General features: G+C 27.8%; 2 protein-coding genes across 2 annotated transcripts; both read left to right on the forward strand.

Annotated features, from left to right (window-relative positions):
- Positions 1-469: 469 nt before the first annotated feature.
- Phum_PHUM026040 (uncharacterized protein) lies at positions 470-2762 on the forward strand (the record flags this gene model as incomplete). Its single annotated transcript, XM_002422932.1, has 5 exons — positions 470-691; positions 772-914; positions 1347-1452; positions 2255-2457; positions 2549-2762. 5 exons carry the CDS (start codon positions 470-472, stop codon positions 2760-2762), a joined length of 888 nt encoding a protein of 295 aa, XP_002422977.1.
- Positions 2763-10311: 7549 nt separating this feature from the next.
- Phum_PHUM026050 (uncharacterized protein) lies at positions 10312-12873 on the forward strand (the record flags this gene model as incomplete). Its single annotated transcript, XM_002422933.1, has 3 exons — positions 10312-10693; positions 10794-11054; positions 12407-12873. The coding sequence occupies 3 exons, from the start codon at positions 10312-10314 to the stop codon at positions 12871-12873; spliced, it is 1110 nt and encodes a 369-aa protein (XP_002422978.1).
- Positions 12874-15939: the final 3066 nt, after the last annotated feature.

Below are 15939 nucleotides of genomic sequence, written 5' to 3' on the forward strand. Positions count from 1 at the left end.
CGTTTAAAATTTTTTTTTATAGTCTATAAAAGGTACGCCAAATAGAACGATGATAAAAATGATGATTTAAAGTTTCCATAATTTTCGTATATCAATAAAAAATAAATAACTCGCGCTATAATTTTTATTCGAATCACGTTTTATAATTATTTTATTTAAAAAAATTTTTTTTTATTATAGCGCTATAAAAATTATTATTATTATTTAAAAGTGATCGTTTCGCGATAAATTATTAATTATGATAATAATAATAATAATAATAATAATAATAATTGATAACAAACGCAGATGTGGCGAATTTTATAGCGGCGTCAAACATTTTCTATATTTTGATATAAATAAAAAAAAATCCGCGATCTGTGACGTTTACCTGGAATATGGCGACGGCAAATTTTTTTCGTTTTGTGGTTTTATCACGTGGTATCACTGATAAATGTTATCAGCAAAATTATATTAATAATAATTATTAATGATTACAGCTTTCGGATTTCAAAATTTGATGGTGCCAGTCATGATAGGTTTTCAAATAGTCAAATCACTTTTGTTTGCCATGTTTTTACCAAGCGTTTTGGGTAATTTGGGTAGATTCGTCGGCGAGGGTGTCAAATTTCTCTCGTCATCTCAACAATTCAGGCATCCTGGAGAAATCGATAACGGCAACGTTGGACAAATGGAAGATTTCGAATTCAAGGTATAATACTCGCGTTTTAAAAAAAAAAAAAAATTATTAAATAAATAATTTCATTGAGAAATTTTTTTTAAAATTCACAGGATGTGAACAACAATTACGATCAACAATATGCTGACGGACAAACGGATGGTTCGGCTCCTGTATATTCCTATGCTGCATATCCGAATAATTACGATTATAATAAAGGGGAACAATCAGGAGCGTATTCATCCGTCGCAAGCAGGTAATATATTATTTATGTCTTTTACCCACGACGACCCATTTTTTCTTCTGTCTAATTCCACGTTTTTTTTCCTAATTCCACAAAATTCAATTTGTATGAACGTATTTATTTACTCACGCTGAATTCCCTGTTAGTTTTAAATTAATACTCTCATCAACATAAAAAATCATTTCCATCGGTTCATGTATTCATTCCTTTTTTTTTTATTTTAATGAAAAAAATCTTTTTCCGTTCGTAAATGATCGGTTACGTTCGAACGAACGCTTCCTAATAAAAAAAAAAAAATCCTTTCCGGTCATTATTAAATATTAATTTTTAATTTATTATCGATTGATAATTAAAGGTTGAGGTCAAATAGAGAGAGAGAGTGTGTGTGTGTGTGGGGGAGGTTTAAAAAAAAAAAAATTTAATTAAAAAGGATTTTTTTTCTAGGTTCACGACAGGAGCTCATAAGTTAAATTACATTCCTAATAATAATCATCATGGAAGTTTTTATACTAAATACACGGACAAACATGGAAAACGGCAAAATTTCAAGGTAAAATTATAATTTTCCGAAAAAAGTTAAAAATTCCCGCGGCTTCCTTCCTCCCTTCTCCCTACTTTCCTTTCCTTCCCCTCCCCCGACGGCTTATTACCGACGCATTAAAATATTTTCTTCTGCTTTTTTTTTTTTTTTACGCCCTCGCGCGCGCGCGCGTGTGTTTGTGTCACGCATAATTTTATGGTTAAATGATTCTCACGTAGAATCGTGGCACCAGTTTTTCTTTTTTAAATGATAATAATAATAAATGACACGTTTTTTTTTCACTCACGGTTATTATTATTATTGCAATATAATTTTATTTAATTTCATTCCGGAGATTTAATTTACAAAATTTAAAAAAAAAATTTTCCGTGCTTTTTTTGATTTTTCTCTCTCGAATATTTCTTTTTTTTTTTTTTTTTAGAACAATCGAACGGACAAACGTTCGGACGTTCGAATTGTTAAAAAAAAAATCTGACGTTAATTCTACGAAAAAAAATAAGTAAATAAATAAGAAAGGAAAAATTTTTTTTTCCCAACCTTTAAACTGTCAATTTATAAAAAGTGACGGAAAACGTTGTTACGAAAAAAAATTTTAATAATAATATTATTGACGAACCTTTTCTTTTTTTTGAATGGAAGAAGGTTAAAAAAAAAAGGAAGAGAGAAAGGATGAATGAATAAATGAATGAGAATAAAGGACTTTCTTTTCTTATGACAATGAATAGAATTTTTTTTTTTTTGGAAAATTTTTAAATGAAAGTAAATTAAATTACCAAGCGGAGATGTCAAATTGACTTTTTTATTTTTCCAGGTTTTCCATAATATTCCATCGTCTTCTTTACTTTTGACGAATTACGATCCTTTTTACAGTCCTTTACTGTCTAGAATGGACAGCGTTTTCAAACAATTAAACTACGAATCCGAATCGTGCAGAGAAAAATTAATTTGTTTGATGTATAAAAATCCGGCGAAATTCGCACCCTATAGTAATTTAATATCGGCTCAATTAAGCAGGTAAATAAATTTTTTAAATCCGCCATTTTTTTTTAATTACGTCACACGCAAAAATCAAATAATAATAATAATAATTTTTTTTTTCAAATAGGGAATTGAACGAATTGAGAAAACCATCGACGGATAATCCGGATATATTGAGATTTTTTAAATATATGAAAGCAGCTAAAGACGGTCAAGATGGTCTAGAATGTTCTAAAACATATTCCGGATGTACGGATAATAGAGAATCGATAAGTTCTCCCATGGTTAAAACGTACAACGACATAAATAAATTGGTACACGCGAGAAAATTATTTTCTTAGTCACTTAGACTTTTTTTGCATCTGGTCAGAAATGCCCCCCGCCCCCACGAACTCTTTCTCCGCCTCCCCCTTGAAAAAAAATTGATTATTTTCTCGCGGAGGAAGCGTAAAAAAAAAAAAACGAACGGAAGGAGGAAAATAAAAATAAAAAATACTTTTTGAACGACCCTCGACTGTAAATTTTCCACGAGTGAAATCCGAACGAACGTTTCTTGCTTTTGAACTTTCGTACAATTTATACGCCGCGATTTCTTTTTTAAATTTTTTTTCTTTCCTTTTATTTTTTTCCTTTTATTTCCTTTTCCTTTTATTATTTTAATGCGAAAAAAAGGAATGAAAATAAAAAACCTTTGTAACGAGGAAGGGGGAGGAGGGAATCTTTGAAAGGAAATTTTTTCCCTTTGTTACAATAATTTTTCTCATTTTGACCTTTATTTGTCAATTTCCATTGTGTCCCGTATAAATTTTCCATTGTTTTTCACGATAATAATAATAATAATTTTCACGTTTTTTTTTGGAAGTTCTGTCCTACCGAATTAATGTTAATAATAATGATAATAAATTGAAAAATAATATTTTTTTTTAATGACGTCAAGCGAAAAGAAATTTTTTTTATTTACGCGGCGTAAACGTGGAATTAATTTTTTAAAATATCGAGTGTCGTTGATTTTTTATTTGAAAACAGGGGGGGGGGGAATTTTTTTTTTTTTTTAATATTAAAAATTAATAATTTAAACCTTAAGGTGTTTGTAACGAACTGCCACCGCCACCCCCTCCATCACCATCACCACCACCCTCGCCGATCTTTTCTATATACCCGATAAAAATTTTTTTTTTTTTTCAAGTAAATAAAATATTTTTAAAAAAAAACGCGAGGACTCGAGCACATTTCGATGATTTCTTTTTTCGTTTTTTCTTCGTATCCTCTGCCCGCTCTCTCGGAAAATAAAAAACCGTTTTTCTAATTCCACGATCAAAAAAAAAAAAAAAAAAAAACAAAAAAATTCCCCTTATTATTTCGTTTTTTTTGTTGTTTTAAAAAATTAAAAAAAAAAAAAAATTAATAAGTAAAACGATATTTTATGACGGGAATAACAAAAAGAAAAAATCTTTTTTTTGTTTCAACGAATGTTTCATTTCCGCTTCCGTTTTTTCATTTTCTTCTTCCTCCTTTGTTTTGTTTTGTTCGTCAGTAAAAAAAAACAAAAACAATCAAAAAAAAAAAAAAAAGACGTTAATAGCATTTAAATAATTTATTTATTTATTTTTGTTGTATTTATTAGATCGTTATTGATAATAATAATTATTTATTTATTTATTTATTTTTTACGTATAAATTATGTATACATATGAAAAAAAAATTATAGTAAAATTTTTGCTATAAAAACACAGACACAAAAAAAAATTATTTTTAATTTTTTTTAAATACCCTTTTTCAAAAAATTTCATTTATATTATTATTATTATTATTATTTGACCAGATGTATATATAGAGTCGCTATAACTATATAAAAAATTATAGTCGCTCTATAAAAAAATATTTACTATAAAAAAAAATTTTTTTTAATTTTGATTTAAAAAAATTTTTTTTTTTGTTCATTCGATAATTACATAGTCTGCTATATATTTTTATGGGCTATAAAAATTATAGCTTTAGATAAAAAAACATCTCAATTAGATAACGTGCGCTATAAAATAACCGCTATATACGTATTTTTAATAAATAAATATATGTATTTTTTTCCAGTCTGAATGAGGTAAAAATTAATACATAAAATTTTTTTTTCTGAATCGAATTTCAGTTAAAAGTACTACATTCATACACGTCTGGAATATTTTATTTAAAAAAAGAATTTAATTTAATTATTATTATTTCCGGTCGAACAATTATTATCTATTTCCGGTTCGATTATTTTAATATAATTTTATTATGCGGTAAATATATAATTTATTGTCGTTGACAAATTTATTATTATTAACAATCGGGTTTTGGTTTTTCGTTTTTTTTATTAAAAAATTTTTTATAGAGTGTGAAAATCAATTGATTTGGAAAAAATAAAACAAACAAATAAACAAACAAACAAACAAACATACAATCAGTAGGAAACGTAAAAAAAAAATATAAAAAACGATGCGTCGGAAATAAATTATATTTGTTTATATAAAATAAATGTTTTCTCGCGTATAAGGGAAAAAAAAATAAAAAATTTTTTCCTCGAACGTTCCAGAATTTTCCTTCTTCCCCTTCCTCCCTTCCCTCCCCTTCATCCCCCTCTCCCTTCTCCCTTTCAACTCTTGATATCTCATTCTGGAAAATGTTTTGACGCGGCGTCGTAATAGAATTAAATCTTATTAATGATAACATTAACGACGGGAAAAAAAAATTTTTTTTTACGACCGAACGATCAGCCAATCAGAAAAAAGAATTTATTAAAAACGTTTTCTAATGGGTCTAATTATATTTAACATAAGAAAAAAATTATTTTACAACGAACTTTTCGTAATTTTTCATTTTTTATTATCAGTAAAAAAAAAATAAATGAATTGATAAGAAAATGACGTGTCAGAAGATGAAAATATGTATTCGAAATAAATAAATGAAATGAATTTGTTTGTTTTAAAAAAAAAATAAAAAAAATAAAAATTGAATTTTGGCGCGCTTGCGTTTTCGAGTTCGTGTTCTTGCGTACTTGTTGCGTTTGTTTGCGTTTGTTTGTTTTTGTTGCGTGTGTACATCACATCACAACCATGTCGTCTGATCATTTGTTAGTAATTTAATTTAAAATCACTGGAAATGTTTTTTTTTTTTTTTTAATTTCCTTTTATCGATAAAAAAATTTCTAAGGATTTATATATATATATATATATATATATATATATATATATATATATATATATATATAAATTTTTATTTGTTCGATTCCAGTTTAGGTTTTTTTTTCTTTTCCAGAAATCTGGAATCTTAAATTTTTTACTTATTAAAATATCACGAAAGAATATAAAATAAAATGAATTTTTCTAGAAATTTATTTCTTTTTTGGTTTTAATTGTAAAAAAAAAAATAAATTAAATTATTAAAAGGTTTCTTTTTTGATGCGCACGCACACGCACTTTTTTTATGGAAAAAAAAAAATAATTAACTGGAACAAAAGCGAAGAAGGAAGAGGGAGGGGAATGAAAACGTTAACGTCTGGTACAAGCCGGGAGTGGTGGTGTACTCCTGTAATCCAACTACTTGGAGGCTAGGTATAGAGGATGTTTTAAGGGGGCGGAGATTCTGGAATTGGATTTCCCCCTTTGACTTGACGTCTGCTAGGGGTAAATCATCAACTTGGTGAACCCGAGATAGCCAGGTTGAGTCCGAAAAGAAGAAAAATCGACCCAAAAGTCACCAAGTTCAAATCTCGGGAGTGGGAATTCAATTTCAGCTCGTCCAAACAAGAACAGACCTGTACCTATATGAAGGAGATATGTGATCTAGCACGCTTTCGAGGCATTGGGGATGCGCCAACCCTTATTCCGCGGGAGCGCGTCTGGGTACTTGATTCACAAAGGAGAAAATGCGGAGCTGCGACGTGAAAGAGAACATCTCTCTCTCTCTCTCTGGAAATTCGTAGACTCTACGGAAGAGGATGGAACGAAGGAAACAGCTGGGGACTATCTCTTGAAAGGTAAAAATGGGAAGTACGGGGATCTTATGTAGAAAATGGATGGGATTCCTACTTTTGCGAGTGTGGACCTGATGATTCTGGCTCAGGAGGCGTGTTGAGGCTGAAACGTAGGTTAAGTACTCTTGCGGGCACTCCTCCCTCCAGGAAAAAGATCACGTTAAACACATCCAGAAGTTTTAGTTTTGTAGTGGCTTCGTCTGACTCCCAAGGTGGAAAGGTAAGTGCAAAATGCATTTCTTTTATGTTATTAAAAAAAGGAATGGTATAAATCATGTAAAAATAAATATTATTATTATTATTACATGAAAAGTACAGTAAAGTGTAATTACTTAAAAAAGAATTTAAAGAAAGATTCGTCTAAAACCACGACAGTTAAATTCACGTTTTACCATATTTTTTAAAAAAAAGTTAATTATTTTTATCATCATTATTTTAAATTGTTTTTTTTTTTTTTTTTGGATGTAAAAATTATTTTAATTCTTTTGAATTCATTTGTTCTTTCCAGAAGGTTCTCTAGTAGTTTGTAGGTCAAATATCAAAGTTCATTTATAACAACGCGACGGAAAATCTTTTTAGATAAAAAAAAAAAGAAAATTTTTTCAAACTGTCGGAATTTTCATGTTTTGCGGTTAGTTAAAATTCCAGTTTCCGGTTTTATTTTCATTTGTTTATTTAAATTACAAACATCCGAAAAAATCTCCCTTAAGACCAACAGGATCTGTCTCCTCCCCTTCCCCTCCCTCTTTTCCCTCCCCCGTAATTTTTTTGTGTGAAAGAATTGCTTGAAATTTAAATTTACAAATTTTTACCGGTTTTTATTTTCCCGGAAACGTTTCCGGAAATACTCATCGGACAATAACAGTTAATAAGTAACGGATTAAGGAAAAGGAAATCAAATTTCCGTTTCTTAGATATTTACCGGAAATTCGGAAGTGTCGTAATTAAAAAATCGATAATAAAAAAAGAAAAGAAAACGGAAATAAATGTCAAAATCGAGTGAAAGTTTAAATAAATAATAATAAAAAAGCCTCGTGAAATTTTTAACTTCCGGTTTTTAAATAAAAAAACAAACAAGCAGAAAAAAAAGTCGTGTGATAAGATTTTTTTTTTTTTCGACACCTACTATCACGCGATTATTAAAGTCGTCACGAACGTAAAAAAAGAATTATACGAAATCAGTGGCGGAATAAGAAAATCAAAACGTCACATCGAATAAAGATGACCCACCCGAAATAAATAGAAAAAAAAAAAAAGGGTTATGAAAGTGACATACGTATCCTTTTCCTCTCTCTCTCTCTTTTTTTCGACCGCAATACGATGAATTATTTAAAATTCCGATGAATTTTAGTGCCACGTCATAATGAAAAAAATAATAATAATATTATCAACTTTTGATAATTCGTTGAAATAAATGATATAAAAAATTTTTTTTAATGACTTTCACTTTCGCAAAAAATTTTTTTTTTTTTATTTTTTTCACGTTTGTTGTTTGTTGTTGTTGTTGCAAAAGTTACCGAACGGAATTTTATGACTAACGTAAAACAAATTTCAAAACTGGTTTTTTATTTTTTTTTTCAAAGGTCTGTGTCAACGACTTTTACGTACAACAACAAAAAAAAAATTCGTAACGAGTTTATACGCACGACGTGGCACAAGTAAAGCACCTTCGTTATAATAATAACGCTCTTATGACGATAATGATGATGATGATTATAATGATGGTGATGTTGATGATGGTAGAAATGTAGGTGATGGCAACGTTCGAGAAAACGTTTCGAAAAATAGAAAAAAAAAAAGTCGCCTTTTTTAAAAATTTTTTATCATTCCTCCGATACGAATTTTTTTTTCTGCTTCCACGATTCAAAAAAAAAAAAACAAAACGAAAACATTTCTCTCCGCCGTTTGAAATTAATTTCGAAATAAAAAAAATTTTTTTTTTAAGAGCAATACAAAAACGTATCAATACTAAAACCACGACACTTATAATAATAATAATAATAATAATAATAATAAAAACAAAAACGCGCGCGTGTGTGACGTCAAATTACTGTTATTTAAAAATTTAAATAATTTGTTTAAAAAAAAAAAATAAAACTAACTGTAAATAATTTATTAAACAAACGACAATCACTGCTTTTTTTGGTTTTTAACTCATCCACTCCAAAAAAAAAAAGGAGACCGAAATGAAATTGAAAAAACCCAACAAAACTTATTAAAAAAAACCGATTATTGTTTATTTGTCCTATTGACACGATTAATAATAATAATAATAAAAAAGAATTATTAATCATTCTAAACTCGTGTGCAAACGAAATGAAACGAAACAAAAAAAAAAAAAAGTTCCGGATAAAGAATTGTTAACTACGATGACGATGACGACGACGACGACGACGACGATGATAATGATGATAATAATGATGATGATGATGATGATAATTGTGAATGTGAAATCCGGTTCGGGGGATTCCGAATGAAGAAAAAAAAGAAAAAGTTATGTAAAATAGAAGGGGATTATGTAACCCCTGGAATACCCCAAAAATATTATATAAAAAAAAAAGTGAGGTAGTTAATTGACCGGGAAAACAAACAACGAGTTCTCTCGTTTGTCGTTGTTGTCGTCGTCTTGTTTGTTCTCTACCGCAACGAATCTTTAATGTTTTACGAATTCAAAAATCGAAAATTTCAAAAGTGTGCAAAGGTTTTTAAAAAAAATGCAAAGGTTTCGATTTGAAAAACAAACAAACAAAAGTTTAAAAAACAACAACCGATGACGTCATTGGTCGATCGATTGATTTTTTAAAGGGGAAAGAAAAAAACCTCCTTAAAATCATAATTTTAAATTTTGTTTTTATTATTTAAAAAAAAAAAAACAGTTAGAACTCCCCCAAAAAAATTTTTTTTTTCGTTTGTTTGTTTGTTTGTTTGTAGTTTTATCTCTCTCTCTCTTTCTTTCTCTCTCTCCCACGATTTAATTCAACGGAAAAAAAGAAAAAAATTAATTAAACAATAGAACAACAATACAGATAGAACGTGTTTAAAAAAAATATTTGGTAAAAATTATAACGCGTGGCAAGGAGTAAGTAACGAAAAACAAACGAAAAAAAGCAATCGAACAAACGATATCGAAACAAACGACAAACGAACGGACGAATTTGTTTTTTATTTTTATTTTTAACATGTAAAAAATAAGAGAAATTATGAATTTACTATTTAAAAGATGAATTGAAAGTGAAATGGCGTAGTTAGTAATAAAGTCGGAGGAGGTGCGGCGGCGGTTTTTAGTTAATAATTTCATTTCATTTTATTTATTTATTTTTTTAGTAAGTAGTAGTTTTAGTTATACTTTTAGTTTTAATTTTACTAAATTCTTCTTTTTTTTTAATTTTTTTTTACCGCTAAAATTTTTTTAAATAATAAATCGTCCCAACCATTTTTTTTAATAACCGGTAAAAAAAAAATTCAATTTTTCGGACATTTTTTTTTTTGGGCGTTAAAATTTTTTTTTTTTATTATTACGGGGGACCGCGAATCGTAGCAACAGGTAGTAAATATCCTCTAGTATTTTCTTAACAAAAAAAAAGAGGCGCAGACAATAGAATTCGACACTAATTCGAGGAGAAGAAGAGCTCAACCACCGCCAGTCAGTAACTCGAGTGCAAATACCAATGTTGTCGTCATACAAACAAATTTTTTTTTTTTTTCGTTTTTATTATTTATATTATTATTATTATTAACGTAACCGTCGTTTGTGTCGAATGAACGAATATTGTTTAATTATATAAAAAAATTTTTAACGGTTTCGCTGAGAAAAATAAAATTTTTTTTTTTTTTTAAATTAAATTATAGGATTCGGTCGGATATAAATACATAAAATAAAAATGAATACCATCATCGTCACAACCGTTAAACTATTATTATTATTATTAACAACGTACGCGTACCTGATCCTAGCGGAGAATGTTGGTACTATTAATAATAATAATGATCAAACAGTTTATACGAACCTGACCGAAACGGATTGGAAAGCGTATTTTTTTGGCAATGCGACGACAGATAGCGATGAAGTCACCAACAACAACAACAATAGAGAAGGAAGAAATCGAAAGGGAAAAGATTTTTTCGATTTTATAGGTTTTGGAACGGGACCGGAAACGGATCCATATTTGGCACGTGCCAACGATTTATGTTTATCCGGTGATTTATCAGAATGTTTTAAATCAAGAGCTCTCTCATCACTCGATGATTTTTTCACTAGAGAAGGTAATTTTCCAAACGCGACCTTTTTCCGTTGATTGCCGAATTCTTATACTGATAATTATTATTATTATTTTAGGTTATTACGTCACTGATAACGTGAGAGTCATACGTATGCCGGAAGAACAACTCAGACGTTTGACACAAGAATCCTACGAATATTCATCGGCACCGAGAAGCGATGAAACCGAATGGGAACAATTTGTTAAATTTCTTTTGAGAAAAGTCGAAAAATTTGTTAAATCGACAGCGCTGGAAGTTAAAGTACCCGAAGAATTAACTGATGGAGGAAGATACTCGCCGAGATTCGTCGATGAAATAGCATCGGAATTGGATGTTATTGAAGATAAAAAAGCTGGAATCGTCAGTAAGTTAAATAAAATATTATTATTATTATTATTATTATTATTATAAATTTTCCAGGAGATAATTAAAAAAAAAAAAAAAACTGGAATGTAAAAAAAAAAAAAAATAATTGAAAATTAATTTAATTTTCGAATGGAAAAAAAAAATAAAAAAACGACAGGATAATTTTTTCTCCAGTAAAAATAATTATAAAACATTTTTTTTCCAGTTTTTTTTTCCAGTTTTTTCCCTTGATAAAACCATTTTTAGTTAAGTTTTTATTTTAAAAAAAAAAAAAAAAAAAGCTTTTAGTTTTTAAATAAAGCAGAAGAAAAAAAAAATTTTTTTTTTGTAAGTTGTTAGTATTTAAACTTAACTTCCTGGAACGTAATTAAGACATCGATTATATGAATTTATTTTTTTATATTTAGCTTATGAGTTTTTACTAATCGCGCGTCATAAAAAAAATTTTTTTTTCTCTCTGCTTTCCCCCCCCCCCATCTCCACGATTGTGTATACGTTTCTTCTGCTTTGTTTCTTCTGTTTATTTATAGCATATTCTATAAAATTTTCTTACCCTTTTAAATTAAAGCGCTATATTTATTTTTAAAGAAAAACATTTAAACCTTAACCTTAATATTAATTCAAATTTTTTTTAGTTTGCTATCGTTTAAATTCGTCACGTCAATTTTTTCCAAAAGGATACGGATAGAGAGAGGGGGAAGGGAAGGGGAGGGGTAGGATGGGTGAAAAATTCAGTCAAAAAAAGGTTAACCGTTTGTTAAAAACCGTTCATTTTTTATTCACGAGAATAAAACTCTTTTAATTTTTTTTTTTTTAAATCCGCGACAGCAAATAAATAAATAAAAAAGAAGGAGTAGGAGGAGGAGAAAGAGGAGGAAGATGAGAAGGAGGAGTGAGGGAGGGAGGGAAAAATTTAACGTTATCGCATTATCACTTTCAAAACATTTTTTTTTAACTAATCCTTCTCCAGTTTTATTATGAATAAATCGATTCGTTAAAATTTTTCTTAATTTTTTAATAAATTGATTTTATAACGTGATACTGATAAGTATGTTTGTTTTTTTTCTTATCAGTTATTTTAAAAAAAAAGAATTTTCTTTTTGATAAAAATTTTCCGGGTAAAGGAATCATTTTCGTGAGGTTTTAAATTCAAAAACTGGAAAACTTTCAAAAAAAAAAAAAAAGTTTTGACTTAAAAACACACACACGCAGAAAAATAGTTTTCCCCCTCTCCTCTTCTCCCCTCCCCCTTTTTCCCTGTTTGTTTGTTTGTTTGTTTATATGAAGAAGATATTACGATGATGATGAAAAAATAATTTATTAAAACGTTTTTTTTCTTTTTTTTTCCAGCTCGACACAAATTGAAAAAGCTTTTCATTCCACTTTTAATTATATTGAAACTTTTCAAATTAAAACTTTTACTTTTCTTACCAATGATATTGGGAATAGCATCGTTTAAAAAGCTTTTAGGATTTCTCGCAATCGTCATACCTGGAATGATAGGAGTTTTCAAACTTTGCAAGCCGCAACTTTACAGTTCCAGTTTTGGAAACGGTCACGCTTCTTATTATCAACCACCGAGATACACACCCGCTGGAGTCGGACACGGAAGTCCGCAATATTACAGTCATCACGTTCCCTATAATCCAAGTTCGTCGTACGGACACGGCGGAGATCATCATTACGAAGAATATACCGGATATAGTAATCATTACGAAACGGGTAAATCCGCTTCCGGTTCATCTAACGTCGCATTCAGAGATGATTCGCCACAAGATTTAGCTTATAACGGTTATAGAAATTCTAAGAGTAGTTAAAACAAATTTTTTTTTTATAAATATTTTATTTATTTATTTTATATTCGGATTTATAGTTTTTTTTACTCATTTTGACTATTTATTAAAACGTAATCGCTATAAAATTTACGCTATAAAATAATTTATAGTAAATTTTTTTTGTCTATAAAAAGTAAAAAATGAAATCGAGCGATTTGTCGTACGTATAAATTATTGATTGATTTTTTTTTCGTCTTTTTTTTTGTTGTTCCTATTTATAGCAAAATTTATAGTGTAAAAAAATTAACGATTTACACGCTATAAAAAATTTTTTATACGAATTTTATAGAGAAAAAAAAAAAATTTTTTTTATTTTTTCTTTTACCTCGAGTCGATCGCGAAACGTTTTTAATTTTTTTTTTCCTGGGGGGAGAAAATCCTGGATGGAAAATTCCTTTTCTTATTCCCTCACGGGGGGGTCTCTTTTTTCTTTAATGTTATAGTCTTATATAGTCTATAATAAACTCATTTTTTTTATATATAACAAAAAAAATTAATGGAAAATTTAAAAAAAAAAAAAAAAATTTACATTTTATTTTTCTTTTATTATTTAAAAAAAAGATTTATCGTAGTAATAATAATAATAATAGTAATAATAATAATGATAATAAATTTTTATGTACATTATGTACCATTATCAGTTATCATTTAAATAACAAAGTTGATAATAAATAAAAATATTTATAGACGTAAATAAATCGTGTTATATATATACATAAACTTTTATAAAATCCAAAAATAATTTGTTTTTCGTAAAATTTAACCCCCCCCCCCATAAATTTTTATACAAACAATATTATTATTATTATTATTATTATTACAACGATTCGATATTTTCGATGATAACATTATCAGTAAAAATATATATAATAAATTCGTGTAGGTGTATTCATAAATAAAAAAAAAAAAAAAAACATTTCAATAAAATTTAATGTAAGATCGTTTGTTATACACACAAAAAAAAACTTTTTATCATTATTATTATTATTATTACTATATTGATCCAAAAAAATAAATAAATAAATTTTATTTTTTCAATAATAATAATAATAAATAAATAAATAAATAAACGTGAGAATGAGTTCGTAAGGTCGCAGGTCGATAAACCGCGCGGAGTTAAATTCGATACATAAAAAAAAAAAAATTAATAAAATAGTATTCATTATTATTAATATTATTATTATTATTTTTATGTATTTATTTATGTATTAATTTTTTTATTATTAATATTAAATGAGGATTTGACACAGTTTTAATGACGAGTTCGGTGTGTGGAGGATAAAAACAAAAAACTTCAGGCTATAAATTTATATATATATATATATATACGTGAGATCAAGGTCAGTGAATTAATTTCATTAAAATAATAATAATGATAATAAAGATGTATTATTATTATTATTATTATTATTATTATTATTATTATTATTATTATTATTATTATTATTATTATTATTAAAGGTTCCAATTGTTTAAAAGGGCGACGCGATTTCACGGTCATTCAAATTTTTTTTTATTTCTCAGGTACGATTTTGTCTCATCAAAAAATAAGAAATAAAAAAAAAAATTGTAGAAGATTTTATCTTGGTAGTTGTTAAAACTAATAATAATAATAATAATAATAATGATAATCATGATGATGATGATGATGATGACAAAGGGGGAAAAAAAAACAAGAAAATTTTTTTTTGTTTTTGTTTACGTTTAGTAGGGAGCACGTGGGCGTGTGAAAAACGTCATTTAAAAAATAAACTGATTGATAATCTTATCGGGAGGATAATGCGGACATATCTGGTTTTGTAATTAAAATGAATAAAAACTACAACTACTAAAACTACTAAAACTTAAATGAAAAAAAGAAATTAAAAGAAGTCGGGCCAGTTTTTTTGGTTTTTTTTGGGGTTAGTTGGACAATTTTATTATTTATATACATTTTTTTTATTTATTTATTTGTAAACAAATTTTTTAATAAATTTAAAAAATTTCACACGCGCGTGCGCGCTCTCTACGTGCGTTTGTTTGCGGAATTGTTTATTTCTCTATGACTTTTTTCGTTTCGTGCCAAAAAAAAAGAAAAAAAAAGAATTTAAAACATTGTTTAATTTAACCTCTCGAAAATCAAATATTTAAAAAATTTATTATTATTAATAATAAATTATAAATGGATCGATAATTTCACTCTCTCTGTCTTTCTCTTTTGTGGGTCAATATTATCCATATGTTAATAATATGTTTTTGCGCGACACAAAAAACGGCGTTCTCCAGACTTCTCCAGAATTTCTCCAGACCACTCCAGACTATTCCAGAATTTCCCTAAATCTATTCAGCTGTTCTTTAGACTTTTCCAGGAGTTCACTAGAATTTCTCAAGACTTCTCCAAAGTTCTCTGCAGTTCTCCAGACTTCTCCAGGGCGTTCGAAGTCCGTTGGTCGACGTTCGGCGTTCTCAAAACTTCTCTAGCAATTTCATTAGACATCTCCAGACGTCTCCAGCAGTTTTCCAGACTTTTCCAGCAGTTCTTTATTTATATATATATATAAATAGAAAGAGGTCAAATGATAAGAGGATTGATAACGCTCATAGGTGAGTGTGTAAGATTGGATTAACAAACGTTTTAAATTCATTAAATTTTTTTTTCTTGTTTTTTACTTTTTTTCCAGTTTTTTTTTTTTGGTTTTTTCGAAAATTTTAAAATTTTATTTACATTGATTCGATTACGGATATTTATATATATACGAAATTTATAGCGCTACATATATAGCTATAGCGCTATAAATTTTTTTTTTTTCGAATCACACCGAACAAAAAAAGAAAAAAAAGAAAAAAGTTTAAATGAAATAATAAAAAAAAGTTTAAACGATTTCAATTCTCCATCTTAAATCGAATCGAATACGACGACGATAGTAATAATAATAACAATAATAATATCGGTTACAAGTTAAAATCGAAAAAAACGGGAAACGTAAACGCGAAAAAAAAAATTTTTACAAACGGATAATGACGTCATAAAAATTTTTTTTTAAATTTTTTTTTTTTAAACCTTTCGGT

The sequence above is a fragment of the Pediculus humanus genome, genomic scaffold, assembly GCF_000006295.1.
Source record: "Pediculus humanus corporis 1103172107382 genomic scaffold, whole genome shotgun sequence".
Taxonomy (NCBI): Eukaryota; Metazoa; Arthropoda; class Insecta; order Psocodea; family Pediculidae; genus Pediculus; species Pediculus humanus.